The 18,059-nt window shown below is 44.9% G+C and overlaps 1 protein-coding gene across 1 annotated transcript in view; it reads left to right on the top strand.

Annotated features, from left to right (window-relative positions):
• The first annotated feature begins 233 nt into the window (after positions 1–233).
• LOC119367420 overlaps positions 234–18,059 on the top strand; it is a 23,165-nt gene continuing 5,339 nt past the window's right edge. Inside the window, exon 1 of the mRNA XM_037632937.1 lies at positions 234–555. Within this exon, the coding sequence (XP_037488834.1) occupies positions 278–555 (278 nt within the window). The 5' untranslated portion in view covers positions 234–277. The remainder of the gene's footprint in view (positions 556–18,059) is intronic.

The following is an 18,059-nucleotide window of genomic DNA, read 5'->3' as shown; positions in this document are numbered from 1 at the left end:
AAAAAAAAGTAGTACCTGTCACGCACGCAGTGCACGTCTGGGTTTTCTTCTTTTTCCAAGTTGCGCGGTACAAAATGGCCAGGAACAGGAGAACGCCTTTGGCGTTGCTGGGCCCACCCCACTGACCGGCGAGCCGTCGCAATGTACATTGTGTAGTTTACGAGAATCCAAAGCCTTTATGTTCCGAAGAAGCTGCTCTGCCCATTGTGACATTGTCATTCTGTGAAGCCAGCTACACTAGTGACATTGGTTCTCTTCTTTGAGCGGAAGTGCTAATATGCCACCAATGGCCAACGATGGAGGAGGCGGCGGCGGCGGCGAGCACCATGTCCAGATAACTGCTGGCGGCGCCAGGCAAAGCAAGGTCGACCCGCCGGAGAAGCAGCTGTATCGCTTCATTCGTTCCGTCGTGCTGATCGAGAGAGTGGGCAATGCGCTTGGTACGCTGGCATTCACGTGGGCCACCGTCGTCCTGCTCGGCGGCTACGCCAGTCAACTCCACCCCGATGATGATTTTGTGTTCGCGACAATCTTAATTTTCTTGGAGACCGCAAGGTATGTCTATACCGTATGCAGATTATTCTATATATAGCAGGTAGTAGCAAATTAACTTTCTAAAGTTTTTTCTTTTCTGGAAAAGAGGGCTATTATTAGCAGCTAAAGTAAGTTGGTAGCCACGAAATTATACTTCTACATCCTTCCTGCATCAGTGTCATCAAATGTTAGCTGTATATGGAGTTGTGCTGTCCAAGCAAAAGATAAGCATCGCAGCAAGTCTGCAACGATAGAGATGTGGGAGCACCTAGGGCACAGTTGCCTTGCCTGAAACATTTGGAGCGATAAGTCGATTTTAGGGGTAGCGCCCGGAAATCCAATGGTGGCCTCTCTTCTTTCTCTTCTGGTCTCTAGACGAGCAATGTTCTTCTTCTTGGCGCTGCTCCCTATCTTCTTCTCCCGTCCATCTCTTTCTCCCCTCCAGCTGTGACGCCACGGCGAGTTGCGTCGTCCCCACCTACAGTGAGATCCATCTTCCATGGCGTCCCATGGTTGAGCTCGGGCGCTGCCCGCCTCCTGGCTAGCCCTCGCCTACGATGCCGCAGCTGGCCGCGGAGCGTTCTGCTGCCGGCGAACGAACGGGGGCGCTGCACGTCAGACGCTCTCTCCTTCCCATCGCCCGAGCCTCCAGGACGTGCACTACCTGGGAGCATCTCCACTCGCGTCCTCAACATGCCCCAGAGCCTTTTTCTTTAGCGCCGGCACCGAAAAATCGTTTCAGACGCGTCCTAGAGCCTTGTTTATCGCCGGTTTAAACCGAAATAACAGCCGGCGAATCCGAACCGAACCCAAGCCCCCGGAGGTCGCCTGACGGCGCCGGCCGAAGCGAAAAGGCGTGTGGGTCCGCTCTGTCGGCGAGAGAAGCCCTTTTTCCCGCCGACCCCCTGCTTTTCCCCCCTCCGTTTCCCTCCATTCCCCACTTCCGCCCCTCTTCTCCTGCCATTTCCTCCATCTTCCCTCCATCCAGCCGCCATGCCGCTGAAAAAGTACACGGCCCCTCGCGCCGCTACCGATGTCGATGCCACGCAGCCAAAGTAGAGGAAGCCGAGGGCACAGTCGCCCAAACCACCGACCATGTCGAACGCCGACTGAAAGGCGGAGGTTCAGCGCCGGGAGGCTGTCACCACCGACCGGCGGAACAGGCTCGACGCCAAGAAGGCTCGGGACAGGGCGGCGGCGGCGGAGCAGGCAGAGGCGTCTCGTGCGGGGATGATGAATCCACCCGGCGGCCACGGCCCGCACGCTCCCTGGAGCCAGCAGAGCGTCGGGTCGCCACAGCCCTGGGGGTGCTCGTCCTCGCCTGGCTAGGCCGACTGCGACGCGCACGGCGGGTTCAACCCAAACATCACCTTTCCCCATGGCCACCCCGCCCAGCGCACATCCTCGCCCACGTTCGCCGGCGTTCAGTACCCCCCGTACACCTACTCACTGCACTTCTCGCAAGCCTCGTCGTCACATCTCGGTAACCCTGACGCGACAAAAGCCGACATGGGAGCGGCACCTGGGGGCATGAATGGGAACCTAGATCGCCCCAGGGCCAAAAGAGCGCCGGCCGAAGGACCAAAATAGCGCCGAGCGATGCGCTGTGGGGCTGAACGAGTGGAAATGCTCTGACGGGCTCCTCTCCTGTGAATTTGATTCCTAGTGCGAGCGCCTCCATCCCTGCATCAGACCGACACCAAGCCCAACGACCAGCGGAGGTGTGCCCTGGCGTCCCGCTTCCCCTCCACCCCCTATTCGCTCCAATGAGGTCTGTCTGGTCGAGCTTGTTGCAGAAAAAAAGAGAGAGGGAGAGAGACGACGAGAGGAAAGAAATTGGTTGATCAAATGGGATCCACCGGAGGGAGCCTTCTTGTATCCGGCATAGCTAGCTTTCGGGGATCAGACACAGCGGATACAGGGACAACAAAGAGGTGAACTAGTACAAACGTGAGCTGAAGTACTTACGCAATAGTAGAACACACACGCTGGACATACACGTGAGCTGAAGTACTAGTACTACTGAGGCGGTTCATAGGTTCTAGGACTTTTTTTAATCTCAACTTATAAGTCTCAAGTCCTTACCTGTTTGGTTCCTGGGACTTATAAGTCCCTATAAGACCATATTACAACTATAAGTCTCTATAAGTCTCTTCTTGGGAGTCTTATTTCATAAGTCTCAAATGCCCACTTTAAGTCCCTATAAGTCCATCATGTTTGGTTTAGATGGGACTTATAAAAACTTTTTTAAGTTCCTAAGTCAATAAGTTCCTGAAAACAAACACCCTTTGTAAATTAAGTGCTCGGGGGGCTGGACTAGGGGTGCTCGGGGGGCTGGCTCAAAGGTACAACAATAGTGTGTTTAGAGCATGGTTAATAGTACAACCAGCTGATGGCTATATGAAGTTGTCATGTCATTCATAGCCAAGTTAATAGCGAGCAAGTACACTAGTTAGATATAAAGTTGTGCTATTTTAGTAATACATGGTCCACTTTGCACTCTCACATAGTGCCAAGGAGCATATGTGCTACAGCTGGCTCTTATTTGTAGCCGGCTCCTCTTCTCTACCCTCCATGTCATCAGGAAAATAATATTTTAACTCTTGTAGTCTATTTACATAAAGTTATTGTACTTGCTCTTTTAGCCCGTTTACATGGCACTTTTGCCTATGTGAAAGAGAGATATGTGAAAAAATAAAAGGAGTGGATTCTTATGTAAGAGCCTAGCTATATGCACATTCATAAGTAAATGCAATAAATGTGAAGAAAGAGATAGAAAAAAGATAAAAAAATACTAATGTAATAGCCAGCTTTATAGCCCAAATTATTGTATGAGTGCCTGTAGATGATGGCTATAGATGACATGATGGTTTCTTATAGTCATCAGCTAGCTATATTATTAACCATGCTCTCATGGACGCGGAGACACACATAAAGAAGTGAATTGCAAAATATATCAGCATTGAAGGCTAAGGTTGCAGAAACCACATACGTACAGTTTTGTGCCAAAAACCACTAATTCAGAGGCTATTTTTTTTGAAAAAACACTAGTTGACGATTTAGGCCATTTTAACCACGATTATGACAGGTAGGTCCTGCTTTTGCTGACGTGGCATAACTATTCAAGCCAAACGATGTCAGGTGCTGTTAGTTGTAAATTTACAAAATCGTCCATAACCGTTTACATAGATACCCTTCAATCCAAAATAAAAAAGCAATCAACCCCATTTGCATGTACAAGCTGATCGCGTGACAACGGCGGCGCTGTTGCTGCTCATGGCCTGGCCGGCGCTGCTGCTACTCGTGGCCCGGCTTAACGTCGGCGCTGCTGCTGCTCGGGGCCTGGCCTAAGAGCAGCCGCGCCCCCAACAGGCCTTTCTTAGGCGTAATTTCCGCGTCGGCGCCCAAAAATCGGCTCAGTCGCGTTCCCAAAAGTCTAATTTTCGTCGGTTTGGGCCGAAACTGGCGTCGGCAGACCCAGACCGAACCCGGCGCGCTGGGGGCGCCCCGGGACGTCGGGGCGAGCGGTTTTGGCGCGAAAGCGGATGGGCCCGCCGAGTCAGCGAGACGCCGCTTCGTCGCCCTCATCGTCTCGGTTCCTGCAGGAATCAATGTGAAGGCTGCCGCGCTCCCGCGCCGGTCAGCCTCCATTGATGCCTCACGGCGCGGCGCAGTGAACGCGCCGCGACGCGCGTCCAGCCACGTGTCGCCCAACATGCAGCCGGTCACCGCCCCGCTACGGCTATAAAAGGCGACCTCCCCGCCGGTGGACGCCACAACTCTCATTTTTCTCCTCTCTCTGGCGCAGATAGCAACACTCCCCTCTTCCCGCCGACGAGAAAGATGGCCGAGAGGTACCCAGGCGACGGCGGGGCGGCGAACGGCTTCGGCAGCCGCCACCTCCAAGAGCCGGAGGCGCACCTGCTCTACGAGGCCGAGTACCCGGCGCACCCGGACATGCGGGTGCCGGGGACGTGGAGGCTGAGCGCTGGCGGCGTCCCGGTGCCACCGGTGCCCGAAGGGGCGGCGCGGCGGGCCGAGATCGCCCGCATCCGCTCGTCCTTAACGGAGGAGCAGAGGAACGAGCCGCGCTACGCCACCGAAGGCCACACCCTCTGGACCATGTACTTCCAGCGCCGCCGCGAGAGCAGATCGCCTCCACCAACGGCGTCATCCCCCGCGGCCGCTTCAACGCCGACGGGCAGCGCGAGTGGTGGGGTGTGCCAGGCTGCACCCTCGAGGCCGTCCTCGACCGCATCGAGACCGGCAACGTGTCGCGCCTTGAGTACCCGCGGCGACCGTCCTTCTCTCGCCGCTGTGGTAGCTCTTGGACGTCGCGGCGGATGGAGCCGGGATCGTTCTCGTCGTCGGGCTCCGGCTCGCCAGCCGCGCTCCGCCCCGTCAAGCCCGAGCCGGAGGAGACGCCGCTCGGGCACCGTACCTGCAGCGGCGCCCTCGTCATCAACGAGGGTGCGCGGCCCTCCCCGCCTGTTCCGGCTCCGGGGAGGCGCTCACTCCGCCTGGTCCGGACGAAACCCAAGACGGGGCTGCTCCCGGTGAAGCCGGAGCTTGTCGAGATGGCGGCCCCCGACGACCAGTCCGCCCTCAAGTGGGCGAAGGTGGACTACATCCGGGAGCAGGTCCGCCGCCAGCGCCGGGCGTACACGGAGCTCCAGGCCCGGCGCCGCGGGCGCGAGGAGGACGGCGTCATCGTCCTCGACAGCGACGAGGAGGACGAGGCCGTGGTGTCCAGCGCGCCACCGCGCCCCGGCGACCTTGGCCAGGGCTGCAGCAGGGACGGCGCCGGCCCAAGCCAGCCGCGCGACGACGACGACGACGACGACGATGATGGCGACGACGGCGACTACACCCGCTTCTACAGGCTTCTCGGCATGTAGACGACGGCGACGGTGACGGCGGTGGCGGCTAGGCGTAGTTCACGCGTAGTTTGCATGTTTTTCATTTTTTCTGTATAAATTTCAATGAAGTTTTGCCGAGTTCGTGCAAAAGTCACCGAGTTTGCATATATTTTGTACGCGACATCGCCGAACCCGAGGCGACTGGTGGGCCGACGACTGGGAGTTAGGTCGCCCCCACGCACCAATCTAGCACCGGCTCGCCCTTAGGGGGTTCTTTTTCGACGTCCTGAGGGCTGCACGGCTGGAGATGCTCTAATGTCGGCGCTGCTGCAGCTGCTGCTCGTGGCTCGGCCTAAAGTCGGCGCTGCTGCTGCTCAGAGGCCCGGCCTAACGTCGGCGCTGTTGTTGCTCGTGTCATCTCCTGCATCATCTCATGGACAGTTGCTGCTGCTCGTGGCCAGGCTGGCGCGGGGATGGCGCGGTGGAACTAGTTGTTGCTGCTCGTGGCCCGGACGGGCAGGAGAGGCGCGTTGGCATGTGTGAGTAGTAAGCTACGTTTTACTTCTACCTTGGCTAGCATGGTATGCAAGTGTTCCTCACCTGCCTTTTTTTTCCTAGCTACTTTCTCCGTTCTAATTTACTCGTCGTAGTTTTAATTTAAATTTAAACTAAAACCGCGACGAGTAAATCGGAACGGAGGGAGTAGTTATTACGCAGCAGAGGAGTGAGAGACATGCGTCAAGGTGGCTTGACTTCGGCAGCCACAAATGTCATGCAGGACGTAAATCTACTGTAAAACCGTTATACGAGATTTACTATTACACCATGTGGTTAGTTCAAGGTTGTAATGTGGACTTTTCACAACCATTATATACCAAATCAGTATATAATACACACATATCATAAAAGACCACACACACATGCCAACGCGCAAATGCACTTACCAAAATAAATGATTATTTCTACAAAGATCATTCCATAAAAGAACACGCACAAACTTACATACCAAATCACTTGCCAAAACAACGATTAATCGTTTCATGTAAGACAGTCCCCGTGATATTAGGTTCTTCTGACCACGCCCTCCCCACACTAGCGCCAAAGTTCTGGGCTTTTCTTGAAAAAAAATTCGGACACTACAACTAGTTGGGCCTTGTTTCCTCCCGATTTGGTTAACAATCTGTTGCACATCTCCTTGTATGACAAGAAATAGATCAAAAAAACTTATTCGCATGATTAGTACTAACGTGCCTCTTTCCACGTATTAGTACTAACTTGCAATTGTTGTAGCTCTTGTGTTTCCCATGTTTACATGATCCCTTCCATTGATGTGGGGGACGTGGGCACGTGACCAATAACAAAAGTTGTAGCGTGTCATGTTTGTTTCTTGTATATATTTTGTTGCTCTGTAGCAATGCACGGACATTTAGCTTGTTAATATGAAATGCTAGTTCTTCTATTCCCATAAATGCATATCTCCAGCTTGGTTCCATATGCAACATTGATACACAAATCTTTTGAGACAAAAGGCTTTAACTTCACAGAAATATAATCTTGAAACTACCACGGGATCGAAGTATAATTCCAGCAACACTTCACATACTAATTCAAGAATCGTTGCTCGACACAAAAAGAAGCATATGCATCAATACATATTGAGAAAATGGCTCTAACGACATGTAAGGCAACACTTAAGACATTGTCTTGGGTCAGGAGAAACTATTTTTGACCAACACAAACTAACAAATAATCTATTGGAGATGCTATTCATAGGAGGATGGCAGGAGGAGGATAGCTGCCCAGGCTAAGCGAGAAAGACTCCCTTTTTGTCGGTAGTTTGGATCCAGATTAATCTCATAATTGTGGCCTCCTTTTTAGTGCACTTTTTAGATGATCTTAATATACCAGAAGGCATGGAGGACATAGCAAGTACAATAGAGTGGCATAGGCGGGGTATAAGAGATGCCACATCATATTTGTGCCTAGTTGGAGGAAAGAGGAAAGGAGAGAGGAGAGAGAAGAGAAGCGGGCCATAAACTTACAACCGTCTGTATTACGAGCTCCAACACACTTTGTGAGATAAAAAGGTGGACCATATATTAATGATATAGCATACTAGTAACTATTGTATGAGTGCACTATTAGGTTGGCTATAAATGACGTGGCAACTTCATATAGCCGAGTGTTGGCTATATGATTAACCATATTCGTAGAGAGCTTTACAGTCTTCTCTTCAATGCACCTATGCTCCCACACCCCCACCATGCCTTAAATCTACCCCTTTCACTCAAAAGGATCATATATCATGGGGATGACGTTTCGGTCTCGGGATAAATAGTAAAGGCACTAAAACTGTTTAAAAATATATTTTTACAGCATACTCACTCTATTCAGGTATCTCTGGCATGACAAATTGTTGTAACCAAGGAGCACCCGAGATAAGAGGGGAAATGCAACCTTCAATTGCTGGCATTACGTGTCTCAGTTAACTACCACATTAATAGCAAATTACTTTGATATCGAGGCACTAGTTATGTCGATCCGATGTAATCATTTTTCTATGGAAGAACTCTCATAGTGTAGGTATCATAAGAGTATAATGCGTTGACACCTAAGCGAAAAGATGATGTGGCACTGCAATTAAGATGTGAGAGAAGATTCTAGTACCATATTACTATATTACTATGATACAGTGTGGTAGCGTGTTAAACAAGAGTAAATAATAAGAAATAGATCATAATCATAACTTTGTATAAGATTCCATAAATTAATAAATAAAGTAACAATATGATGCTAGACTATGATACTACTACATATGCATTGGGATGTAATATCATATCCTAGTCCCTCTGTCTAGGTTTATGGACCCCTTAGCAAGTCAAACGTGATATGTTTATCTAAGGCTCGTCATAGTGGAAGTAATTTATTAGACTAGTAACATGCATATATTACTATCTTTATCTTTTTTTCTCTTGGACTAAGTTTGTATCATATTTAAAAAATCAATGAAAACACACAGCAGAGGCCTGCTGTTTCCCTCAAAAAATATTATTATCTTTATAGTGGACAGTAATATATGCGTGGTAACATGCATGCCTTCATTTATTTACATGTAGACTCATTTTACCTTGAGGTGTGTTATGTTATGGTAACATATTAAGTTATCACAAACTCAGCTCTCTCATTAACTACTTGTCACATTAGCAAACTTGTCTTAAAGTTATTATGTTACTAGTTAAGTTACTCTCATCAAACTTGTCTTAAAATATATTATGTTACTAACTAAGTTACTCTCACTATGGTCAACCTAAGGCCCCACTAGATATATGCGTGTTTTCTTTCCTCGACCCCTTCGTCGTACCCATGCACGATTGGGTTGCTGTTTCAGCTGAATCGTTGCATGCAGAAGAGTAACATGCAACCAGTTGTAAACAATAGTTTTCCAGCCCTGTTACGCGTGTGTGGTTGGTTGCATGCAAAAGCAAAGTTAGCAATTGGTTGTTGTGAGGATACTCGCATTAATATTATGCATATGATAGTAGTGTATGATACTGTTTTTAGTGTATAAATCATAGATTAGTATCTTAACTGATATTATTTATTGTCATACATGACATATAGTAGCATACTCACTTCATCCTCGATTCAAAGAGTGTACTTCCAACTTTGTTGGAGGGTCAAAGTATCTCAAAGTTTGACCAAATTTGGGTAAAAATATATCAATATCTGTGAAACCAAATAGGTATATGACGAAAATATATTTTATCATGAATCTAATGCTACTAACTTGATGGCATAAAAGTTGGTGTATTATTGTATAAATACGATCAAACATAAAAAATTGATTTTCCAACAAAGTTGAAAGTTCACTTTTTAAAGGTTGGAGGGAGTAGACTTTATTATAATATGGTATCATAATATGATACACAACCGCTCTTTCTACATTTAGACTGACCATAAGATTGGTGTCATGCATATGATACTAGTCTAAGTTACTATCTTCACTAGAACATGATGACGCGCGTTGCCGCGCCCGCCTTTGTAAAGAAGGAATAACATAAATATTTGAAAAATGGTTTATATAACTTAAACAGATATTTGTTTGGATGTTTGGACATATGTTCATCGTCTCACATGAAAATGCTTTGTTTGCACACAGTATGTGTTTTTAGCAAGGATGTAACATAGGCACAATATTATCATCAATTTTAATACGAATGTGTAAGTATGCTCAAAATTAAATGTTAATATTTATTTGCTATTTTAAAGTACGTAGATGATCATGTGCGACATAGTTAAAACTTTAAGTAGAATAAGAATGTTGAAAGGGGGGTGATCAAATTTGCAGTTCATTAATTATTCGCAGACCTTAAACCTCATTACTACGGAAATACAGAAAATAAAGGCCTAATTCCCACACACCGGTACCCATATGCAAGAACAACAATGGAGATCACATGATTGTCTCATAACTCACGCGTTACATCAGTTACATCCTCGTGGCATAAAACTACTGTGACGGAAAAGCATACCTGAAATGCCATATGCAAGTTTCATGAAAAAACAAATCATATCACCATGCAATGTCCTGATATACTTTAGTTGCAAGTTTATGGTCACCACATGACGGTAAATCAAACTTCACCTGACCTGGCCCGTGACTTCTGAAATAGTAGATTGCCCAAATGTGATAGTAAAGAAAATAATCATATATGTATCGTAGACCCATATTGCATAAGCTGTGTCCCATGTAGTTACAACAATGAAAATTAAAGAGACTCTTCGTTTGAATGGCTACCATAGTAGTTTTTTGAGGCACAATTTATATCTGACATGATTCAAGTCTTCATGGAGTCTATAGAAAATGCAAGCAACGAATGCTGAAAAGAACTTGGTCCAACTGATTCTCAAATAGATATTGGTGGGATCAAGTGGCTAACACACCACTAGACCATTGCAAGGATATCTCTAACAGTAGGAATTAGATAACTTGGTCTACCCAAAAACATACGGAAGTATAATAGCTGTGTACACTGTGTAAAATGAGATTTTTAAGTCAGGATTTGGAATACAGAAACGACTTTATATCCTTTCAGAAATGATTGACGAATGGTAACTGCTTACGAAAAGCAGTGGAGAAATTAATCATTACACTCTCACATGCCAAATCTAGAGCAGCTAATGCTTGGAAACAAATATTCAAAGCTCTTCCGACTTACCTATCAATTTCTTTGATACCCGTAGGAGAATAGCACTCAACACAAGGAGCGGCCATCAAATAAGAATTGAGAGAGAGAAAACACCTAATTTTCACCCTTGGTGTCCCTAGATAGCGAGGCTGAGGCTACGGCAATAAGCAGAACATGGAAATGACAGAACAAACTCGAATTGATCTGTAAGAAATAGTAAACAAAATACCTTCACCAAATCGAAGAGAAGACTTCTACTACTTTGCATCATTCCCGTGGTGTAGTAACCACCTAGGAAAAACATGCACGTACCCTTGTTTGAAGTTGAAAAGAAGCAGAAGGAAAGGGGATAATGAGATTTGGGCGGATGGTTGTGGTGGGAAGGGCTACGGGACAGAAATAGGTAGTGGTCGGCTGGTTGCACCCGCACAAGGGTCTCCCCTTCCATCCCTACTTTTTTCTCCGCGACCGTAAGAAATCCACTGTCGTGCTATATAGCTCGCTTCCAAAGTCACTTGTAAGGATTGAATCCAATACGTGGAAGCAAATGACAGGAGATGATGGCCAGAAGGCAGCGGCCACGGCGGCATCTCTCCTTGACAGACTATTCCCGCTACTGCCTGCCGCCGGGAAGTTAACCTCTGTGGGCTTGGTGGTGGATGAGATGCGGCAATCAGCACTATGGTTTTGGGACGGCTTGCGGCGGCGAGAGGAGGCCGTCGCCACCAGCTCCGCTTGCACGAAGAGTTTTTTCTGAAATCGGAGACGAACAATACGTCGCACAGAAGCGTCCCAGAGACAAGCGGCCCATATTTGATGCCCTAGCCCCAGGACGATCGCAGCCATCAATTCAGGATCGAATGATAAGCTGGATCAGTGAACGAGAAGGAGTTCAGGTCGGTCGTCGGAGTAGCAGCCCAGTAACGTTGGGCCGGCCCGGGACACACAGGCTGAGAGGTAGAAAAGGCCTTTGATTGCCTAAAAAAGTTGGCGGAGGATGCCAGAATGATCAGGAGCGTCAAATGAGATGATCGAATGGTAAAAAAGTTGGCGGAGGATGCCAGAATGATCAGGAGCGTCAAATGAGATGATCGAATGGTTATGAATGTCAAATCGCTGTGGATGCCCCTAGCTAGCTAAGTTTTACTGTTTAGTAATAGTGCAAAGTAACATAATTGTAATACTCATCTTATGTTAGCTTGTAGACTCATCTTCTCTTGGGAAGCGCTATGTTACAGTAACATATTATGTTACTCTAAGACTACCCACAGTGAGAGTAACATAGGTGGTAACATCACACATATCTAGATAAAATAGATGATATAGCAAGCAATTAATGAAGAAAGAGAGGTAAAAGAAAATTTGTCTTGGAATACATGCCACATAAGCAAATTTGTCTTGAAATGCGCTATGTTATTACATAAGTTACTCCCACTATGACTAACATAAGACTAGCCACAATGCATAGTAACATACTCCCTCCGTCCGTGAATAAGTGTACTTCTAGCTTTTGTCTTAGGTTAAAATTTTAAAATTTTGACCAACTTTATAGGAAAAAGTACTAGCATTTATGACACTAAATTAATATTACTAGATCTATTTTGAAATATACTTCCATAATATATCAATTTGATGTCATATATGTTATTACTCTTTTGTATATAGTTGGTCAAAATTTCAAAACTTTGACTTAAGACAAAAGCTAGAAGTACACTTATTCACGGACGGAAAGAGTACACTAGTAACATACACATATCCTAGACTATGCTACTACCTTCATAGTGGGTAGTAACATCAGTGTGGTGTCATGCACAACTTCATTTATTAGGTTATAGACTCATATTGCATTGGGACATGTGATGTTACGGTAACTAGCTAAGTTACTCAAACTACCTCTCTCATCATTAACTCATTGCCACATAAGCAAATTTGCTGAGTAGGACTCGATGTTACTGCTGAAGTTACTCCCACTGTGGCTAGTCTAATGGGAGAATCATATGTAGTATCATGCATGTCAACTAGACATTTGCTGAGATGACACATAATTAAATAAGAAAAGAGAGAATTGAGTAAATATGATACAATATCATATTAAATAATGCACTAGTATGTGTCATGCATTACAATAAATGAGGTCGTTATTACAATAAATGAGGTCGTTGTGATACCAAGTTATGATACTATGCAACTTGAGGTAGCACTAGTATCATATGCATGATAATTGTATATTAGAAAATCAAATCAACTATCTAATCAAGCATCAATCCTCGGAATTTTCTCCGTGACCAGAGGGATCAGAAAACTTGGCACCGGATTCCGAAGTACCAAAAAAACGAAGAAAGCAAAAGAAAAAGAGAAAATCCGAGCAGCGATGGAAATGTTTGATACTTTTCATTGCGACCAGTCTCAATTCTATTTAGATATATTACTTGCGTCCCAAAATTATTGTCTTAAGTTTCTCTAGATACAGTTGTATCTAACACTAAAATATGACTAGATACATCAGTACAGGACAAATCTAAGACAAGAATTTTGGGACGAAGGGAGTACTAACTATGATACTTCCACTGCGGGTAGTCTGATGCTTTGAAATAACTATGAATTAATCTAATTGGTTGTTGCTATGTACTGTATGAAATTAACGGATGGTTACCAATAGTATTTTTCGTTGGTCCTCTTGTTTTGCTAGTAGGCCCAATAAACCCGAACACATGGTGTAATATCATGTGCATGTCCCCTTGGAAGTGAATCTGCATGCATGAAGACAATTAACTCTCCTGTGCAAAATGAGAAAAGTGTCATGCCTACACGGGAGATATTTTTAAAAACATAAGGTCTTATATTTGTTTACGAAGGGAGTCACTATTAAGGAAAACATACAGATATGTTAAGGATACAACGGCGTGGACAGTTCTTTGACGAAAAGCAAACAGAACTAAAGTTCCACCGCTCCATAGACGAAACCTTGAACTTTGCCGCTCCTCCATCACAACAATCGCCAGATGACGATCGCGGCGCAAATCCAAGACACAAATAAGACAAGCCCATGGTCTCAAGGCGTTGGAAACCACAATAATAGCTCACCACAAGAGGCGGGGCCATGAAGAAAGATGGAGGAACATCCGTGGGGGCATCATCCCCGAGCTAATTGGGATGAAGATCCATGGGGACAAACGCCATAAAACTGGAAGAAGGATGACTACACTCCGCCAACAATCCACGAACACCTTATCGGATATGATGTTCCTTGAGGACAAAACCCACCACAAGCCCCTCACCGACAGTAGTCACACTGTCGGCAAGATGAAGAAATGACCAGAGGATGTTTATTCTTGGATTGGAAGTGCCACCCCAACTCCACAAAGATGAAGACACAAAGAACACACTGCCTGTGCTCGAGCTCGTCACCCGTGGAGAAACCACTAGCTCAAGGGACCGAAAATCACATTATTAGGAGCGTCGTGCGACAAAAGCGACGAACAAGCCCTGACACACTCACTCACCAAATGGTTCGAGATCCCCCTCACGGCATCCCGACATGGCGGGCGAAGGAGATCGATGGCAGGGCCAATGAGAAGATGTAGGATTATTGCTTGTGTAGATTGAATCCGAGAGAAGAGAAGCGAAAGCTAGACGCGACTAGGGTTGTTGAATTAGTGGCGGTGGCGTTGTTTGGCGTTCAAGAAACTAACAAGAGAGAGCATTGAGGATAATGATAGATTTTTTTAGGAGGACTAGGTAATTGCCCGTGCGTTGCAACGGAAAAAATAGGTATAGCTCAAATGACGTGTGTAAGTTAACTCCGAGTTACCACACATGAAAATGCATGGTGTCTCTTCTCCATCAACACCTGTTTTTGGCTCACCACAAATGAAATTCCGTCATCAATCCTTCTCTGTGATTGTAATCCCACAAATATTGTCTCTGATATTATTCTACCTAAATCACATATATGGCCACAATGAATGTTATTGGTGATGCACAAGCATGGCCTGATGGTGTCATTTTCTTAATCACCAAACCAGCCTATTTCATTTATCAACAAACTAACCCTTATACTGGACACAATCATTAAATACATAACACATGGATAGACTAAATAATAATGGATAGGGGCATTGGATGACAAGTTGAAAACAAGAAACTTGTGAAAACAAATAACCAAATCTCATTCATATGGTAGAGAAAATATCCATCGCCACATGTTGCTGGTTTGAAGGCATGCTAGGTTCAACAACGGTCATTTTCTCTTCCTTAGCATTACAATATCCCTCTTTTCCTCCATCCGCCATGATATTTACGTTACGATTACATGTGAGTCATACAAATATTCTTCAGGCTACATTGATCAAGCGGCGTTTCTGCTTTTCGGTACATAAAGATGATGTATAATAATCAGAAAGGTAACATTCAGTCAATCTTCTGCGGACCATTGAGAACCTTGTGTGAACTGGATCCATATAATGATAGGTTGTTCTCTTGATGGTTGCATGGTATCTGTGCATTGTCTGTCTTGGTTCTCTTAATTTTCATCACATGCAAAATTTCCCGTCCATGAATAGAAATCAAAATATTTCCCGTCCAAATAGAAGAAGAATCAAACTTCACAATAAGGCTGAGTTTTGTAAAATAAAGTCAGTTCAGTTGCAACTGAATAGTAAGCCATTACCAAAGTTGGTACATGTAACCAGGTATGGTAATATAATCCAGCGAAATCAAGGATGATACACAATCCAACAAAATAATTTACAATCAATCAGGTTATGTTAATGTGGAGAGAAAATGACTACTAACTGAAGTGATTAGAAATCCATAGTATTGTGCAAGGAATATGAATAAATAGCAAGAAGCGCGATGTGCTATGGAATATTTGAACGACCCAACTGTACTACTACATATATCTTGCTAGTCTTTTGGTTAGCGAGAGCTCAGATAGTAGTATTGTTAAAAGTATGGGAATACAAATATACATATTGCTAGTCTTCCAGGGATATATGCAACAAAAATCTATCCTGACTAAGAGTACAGCCGGACTTGCAAAGGGTTTACGTTTTCTGCAACATGAATAAAATATACTCCCTCTGTTTCTAAATATAAGTCTTTTTAGAGGTTTCAAATGGACTACAACATAGAGATGTATATAGACATATTTTAGAGTGTAGATTCACTCATTTTTCTCCATATGTCCGTTGTTGAAATCTCTAAAAAGACATATATTTGGGAATGGAGGAAGTAGCTAATATAAGATTAATCAATGTGTATTGAGCGCCTGATTTCCCCGAGAAATATAAAAAATATATTCGTGGGATGACCCTGAAAGGGAGGAAGAGGAACATTGCAGCAATGAAGAAAAAGCAATGTAGACGTACATAACTGCGTCATGCACGGTAGCTCCCCATCTTGGCATTTCCTGTAGAACATCCTCGTAACTATACCATAGAAAAAGTAAATCAAATGGCAACCAAGCAGACAAGAAAATATCTGAAAATTATAAACAGAAAAGTATTTAAAAATCTTGAAAGGATTTAACAAAACAAGCCTCGCAGCAACACTGATGACCTTTGTCGCGCCGCTCGTTGCCGCATCCTTCAAGCTAGCAGTTGACGCTCAGTCGGTCGTTTGCCCGGGAGTCTGCGGTCTAGCCAACCTCGGTCCTTCCGAAAAAGGCTTGGTTGTGGTCCAATCATGAACTGGTGGAAGACGCTCGTGGGGAGGGTTCAGCAGTGATGCTTAGGGCGACTACATCAGGAAAAGGGCTCGGCGGCGACAGTCAACATAGGCGCGCAGAGGCGACGTGGGTCTGGGCCTCAAGTCTCCTCCATTGTTTGTGCAGACTTGAGGCGAGTACTCCAGTCTCTTATCCTCAAGGAGGATGGTGACCTCGAGGGGCACGGTGCGAGCGGGATCCCAGCAGCGTTGCATGTATGGTCTTGCGTTCCCATGTAGGGTCTTCTCATCATCATGAGATGAATTAGAGGAAATCAATAAAGGAAGCAAGAGATTTTATGGGCAAAAAATAAAGACAGAAAAGGCAGGAAATTGATTACCATATGATACGATTTGTGTATTGTGTTACCAAAGAATGACGGAATTGATTGTGTTCTGCGTTACAGAAAATAAGGAAGAGAAGAATTCGGTCCGTGATTGGCGTGAATTGGTTGTGTTATATGTGTTACCTAATAAGAGATTGACTACCATACCATACAAGAATTGATTGCTGTTACCAAAGATTGATCCTGGTATGTCCGGCCAGATGAAACCCGATTCTAAATAAAAAAACCGGAAAGGAGAGGAAAATCCGTGTGGAGATATTGTACGGGGAGGGAGGACGAAGGGTGGAACGACGTAAGACGGAGAACGGAACACTCCGTTTCTTTTAGGTAGTAGAGATGAGGCAGTTAATTACGGGAAGTTATTCGTCCGGCCTACAACACTGCTCACTATGGGAGTATATCATAACTAGTAAGATGCATCTTCGTACAATGTCAACTAAGCATATTGATGGCATTTTGTATTTAAAAATAAGGAGGATTACCTCCGGCTCTACATCATTATGATGCACACAACCATATATTATTAAAGTTCAAATACCAAGCACAGTACTAAAGTACACCAGCATATTGATGACATGACATAGTATTAACTGAGGAAAAAGAAAACACTAGTACTCCCTCCGGTCCTTTTTACTCTGCATATTAGATTTTTGTGAAGTCAAACTTTGCAAAGTTTGACAAAATTTATATTAAAAATAATATCAACATCTATAATACCAAATATATATATTATAAAACTACATTTCATAATGAATCTAAAAATATTGATTTGGCATTGTGAATGTTGATACCTTTTTCTCTATAAATTTGGTCAAAATAGATATACTTTAACTTCGGGCAAAACTTATATGCAGACTAAAAAGGACCGGATGAAGTATCATATCAAGATACCACGTCATAAACATTATGTGCTCTTATATGTCATAAAAATAACAAATAAGCTCATTTGAAATACCAATTATGATATTATGCACTATAGAGATGGTATCATAGACTAGTATCACATGCATATCATAATTCCTGCTACGAGCAGCCTAGGAACATGAAATACCCGGGAAAGCCGAGCCGCATATGATATCCGAACATAGGAAGCATAGGTTTGTGTCTTTGATGTATCTTGTGTCCGCAAAATTTCAAGAAGAATAGTAACGGAGCTGGGTGCGAGGGAGAGTCGTGATTTCAACCTTCATCCTTCAACCTTCAACCACAATAATGGCGATGGCGGCGAGCGAATGGTGACGATGATTGAAGGTTTTTTGCCTTATGCAATTGGGCTTCCGTTTATGGGTCATACGTCTTTAGGCATTGTTGGGTTGCTTTCTAGTTTCCAACTACGTGTCATCACATGCTACTTTCCAACTCTAGTCCAGTGTCAGCCTCGCCGCCCCACCCTCCACTCATCGCCACTCACCGCCATGCACTCG

This window comes from Triticum dicoccoides, chromosome 2B, assembly GCF_002162155.2.
Source record: "Triticum dicoccoides isolate Atlit2015 ecotype Zavitan chromosome 2B, WEW_v2.0, whole genome shotgun sequence".
Lineage (NCBI taxonomy): Eukaryota > Viridiplantae > Streptophyta > Magnoliopsida > Poales > Poaceae > Triticum > Triticum dicoccoides.
Note: the sequence above shows the minus strand (reverse complement) of the source record. Positions and strands in the feature narration are given on the sequence as shown.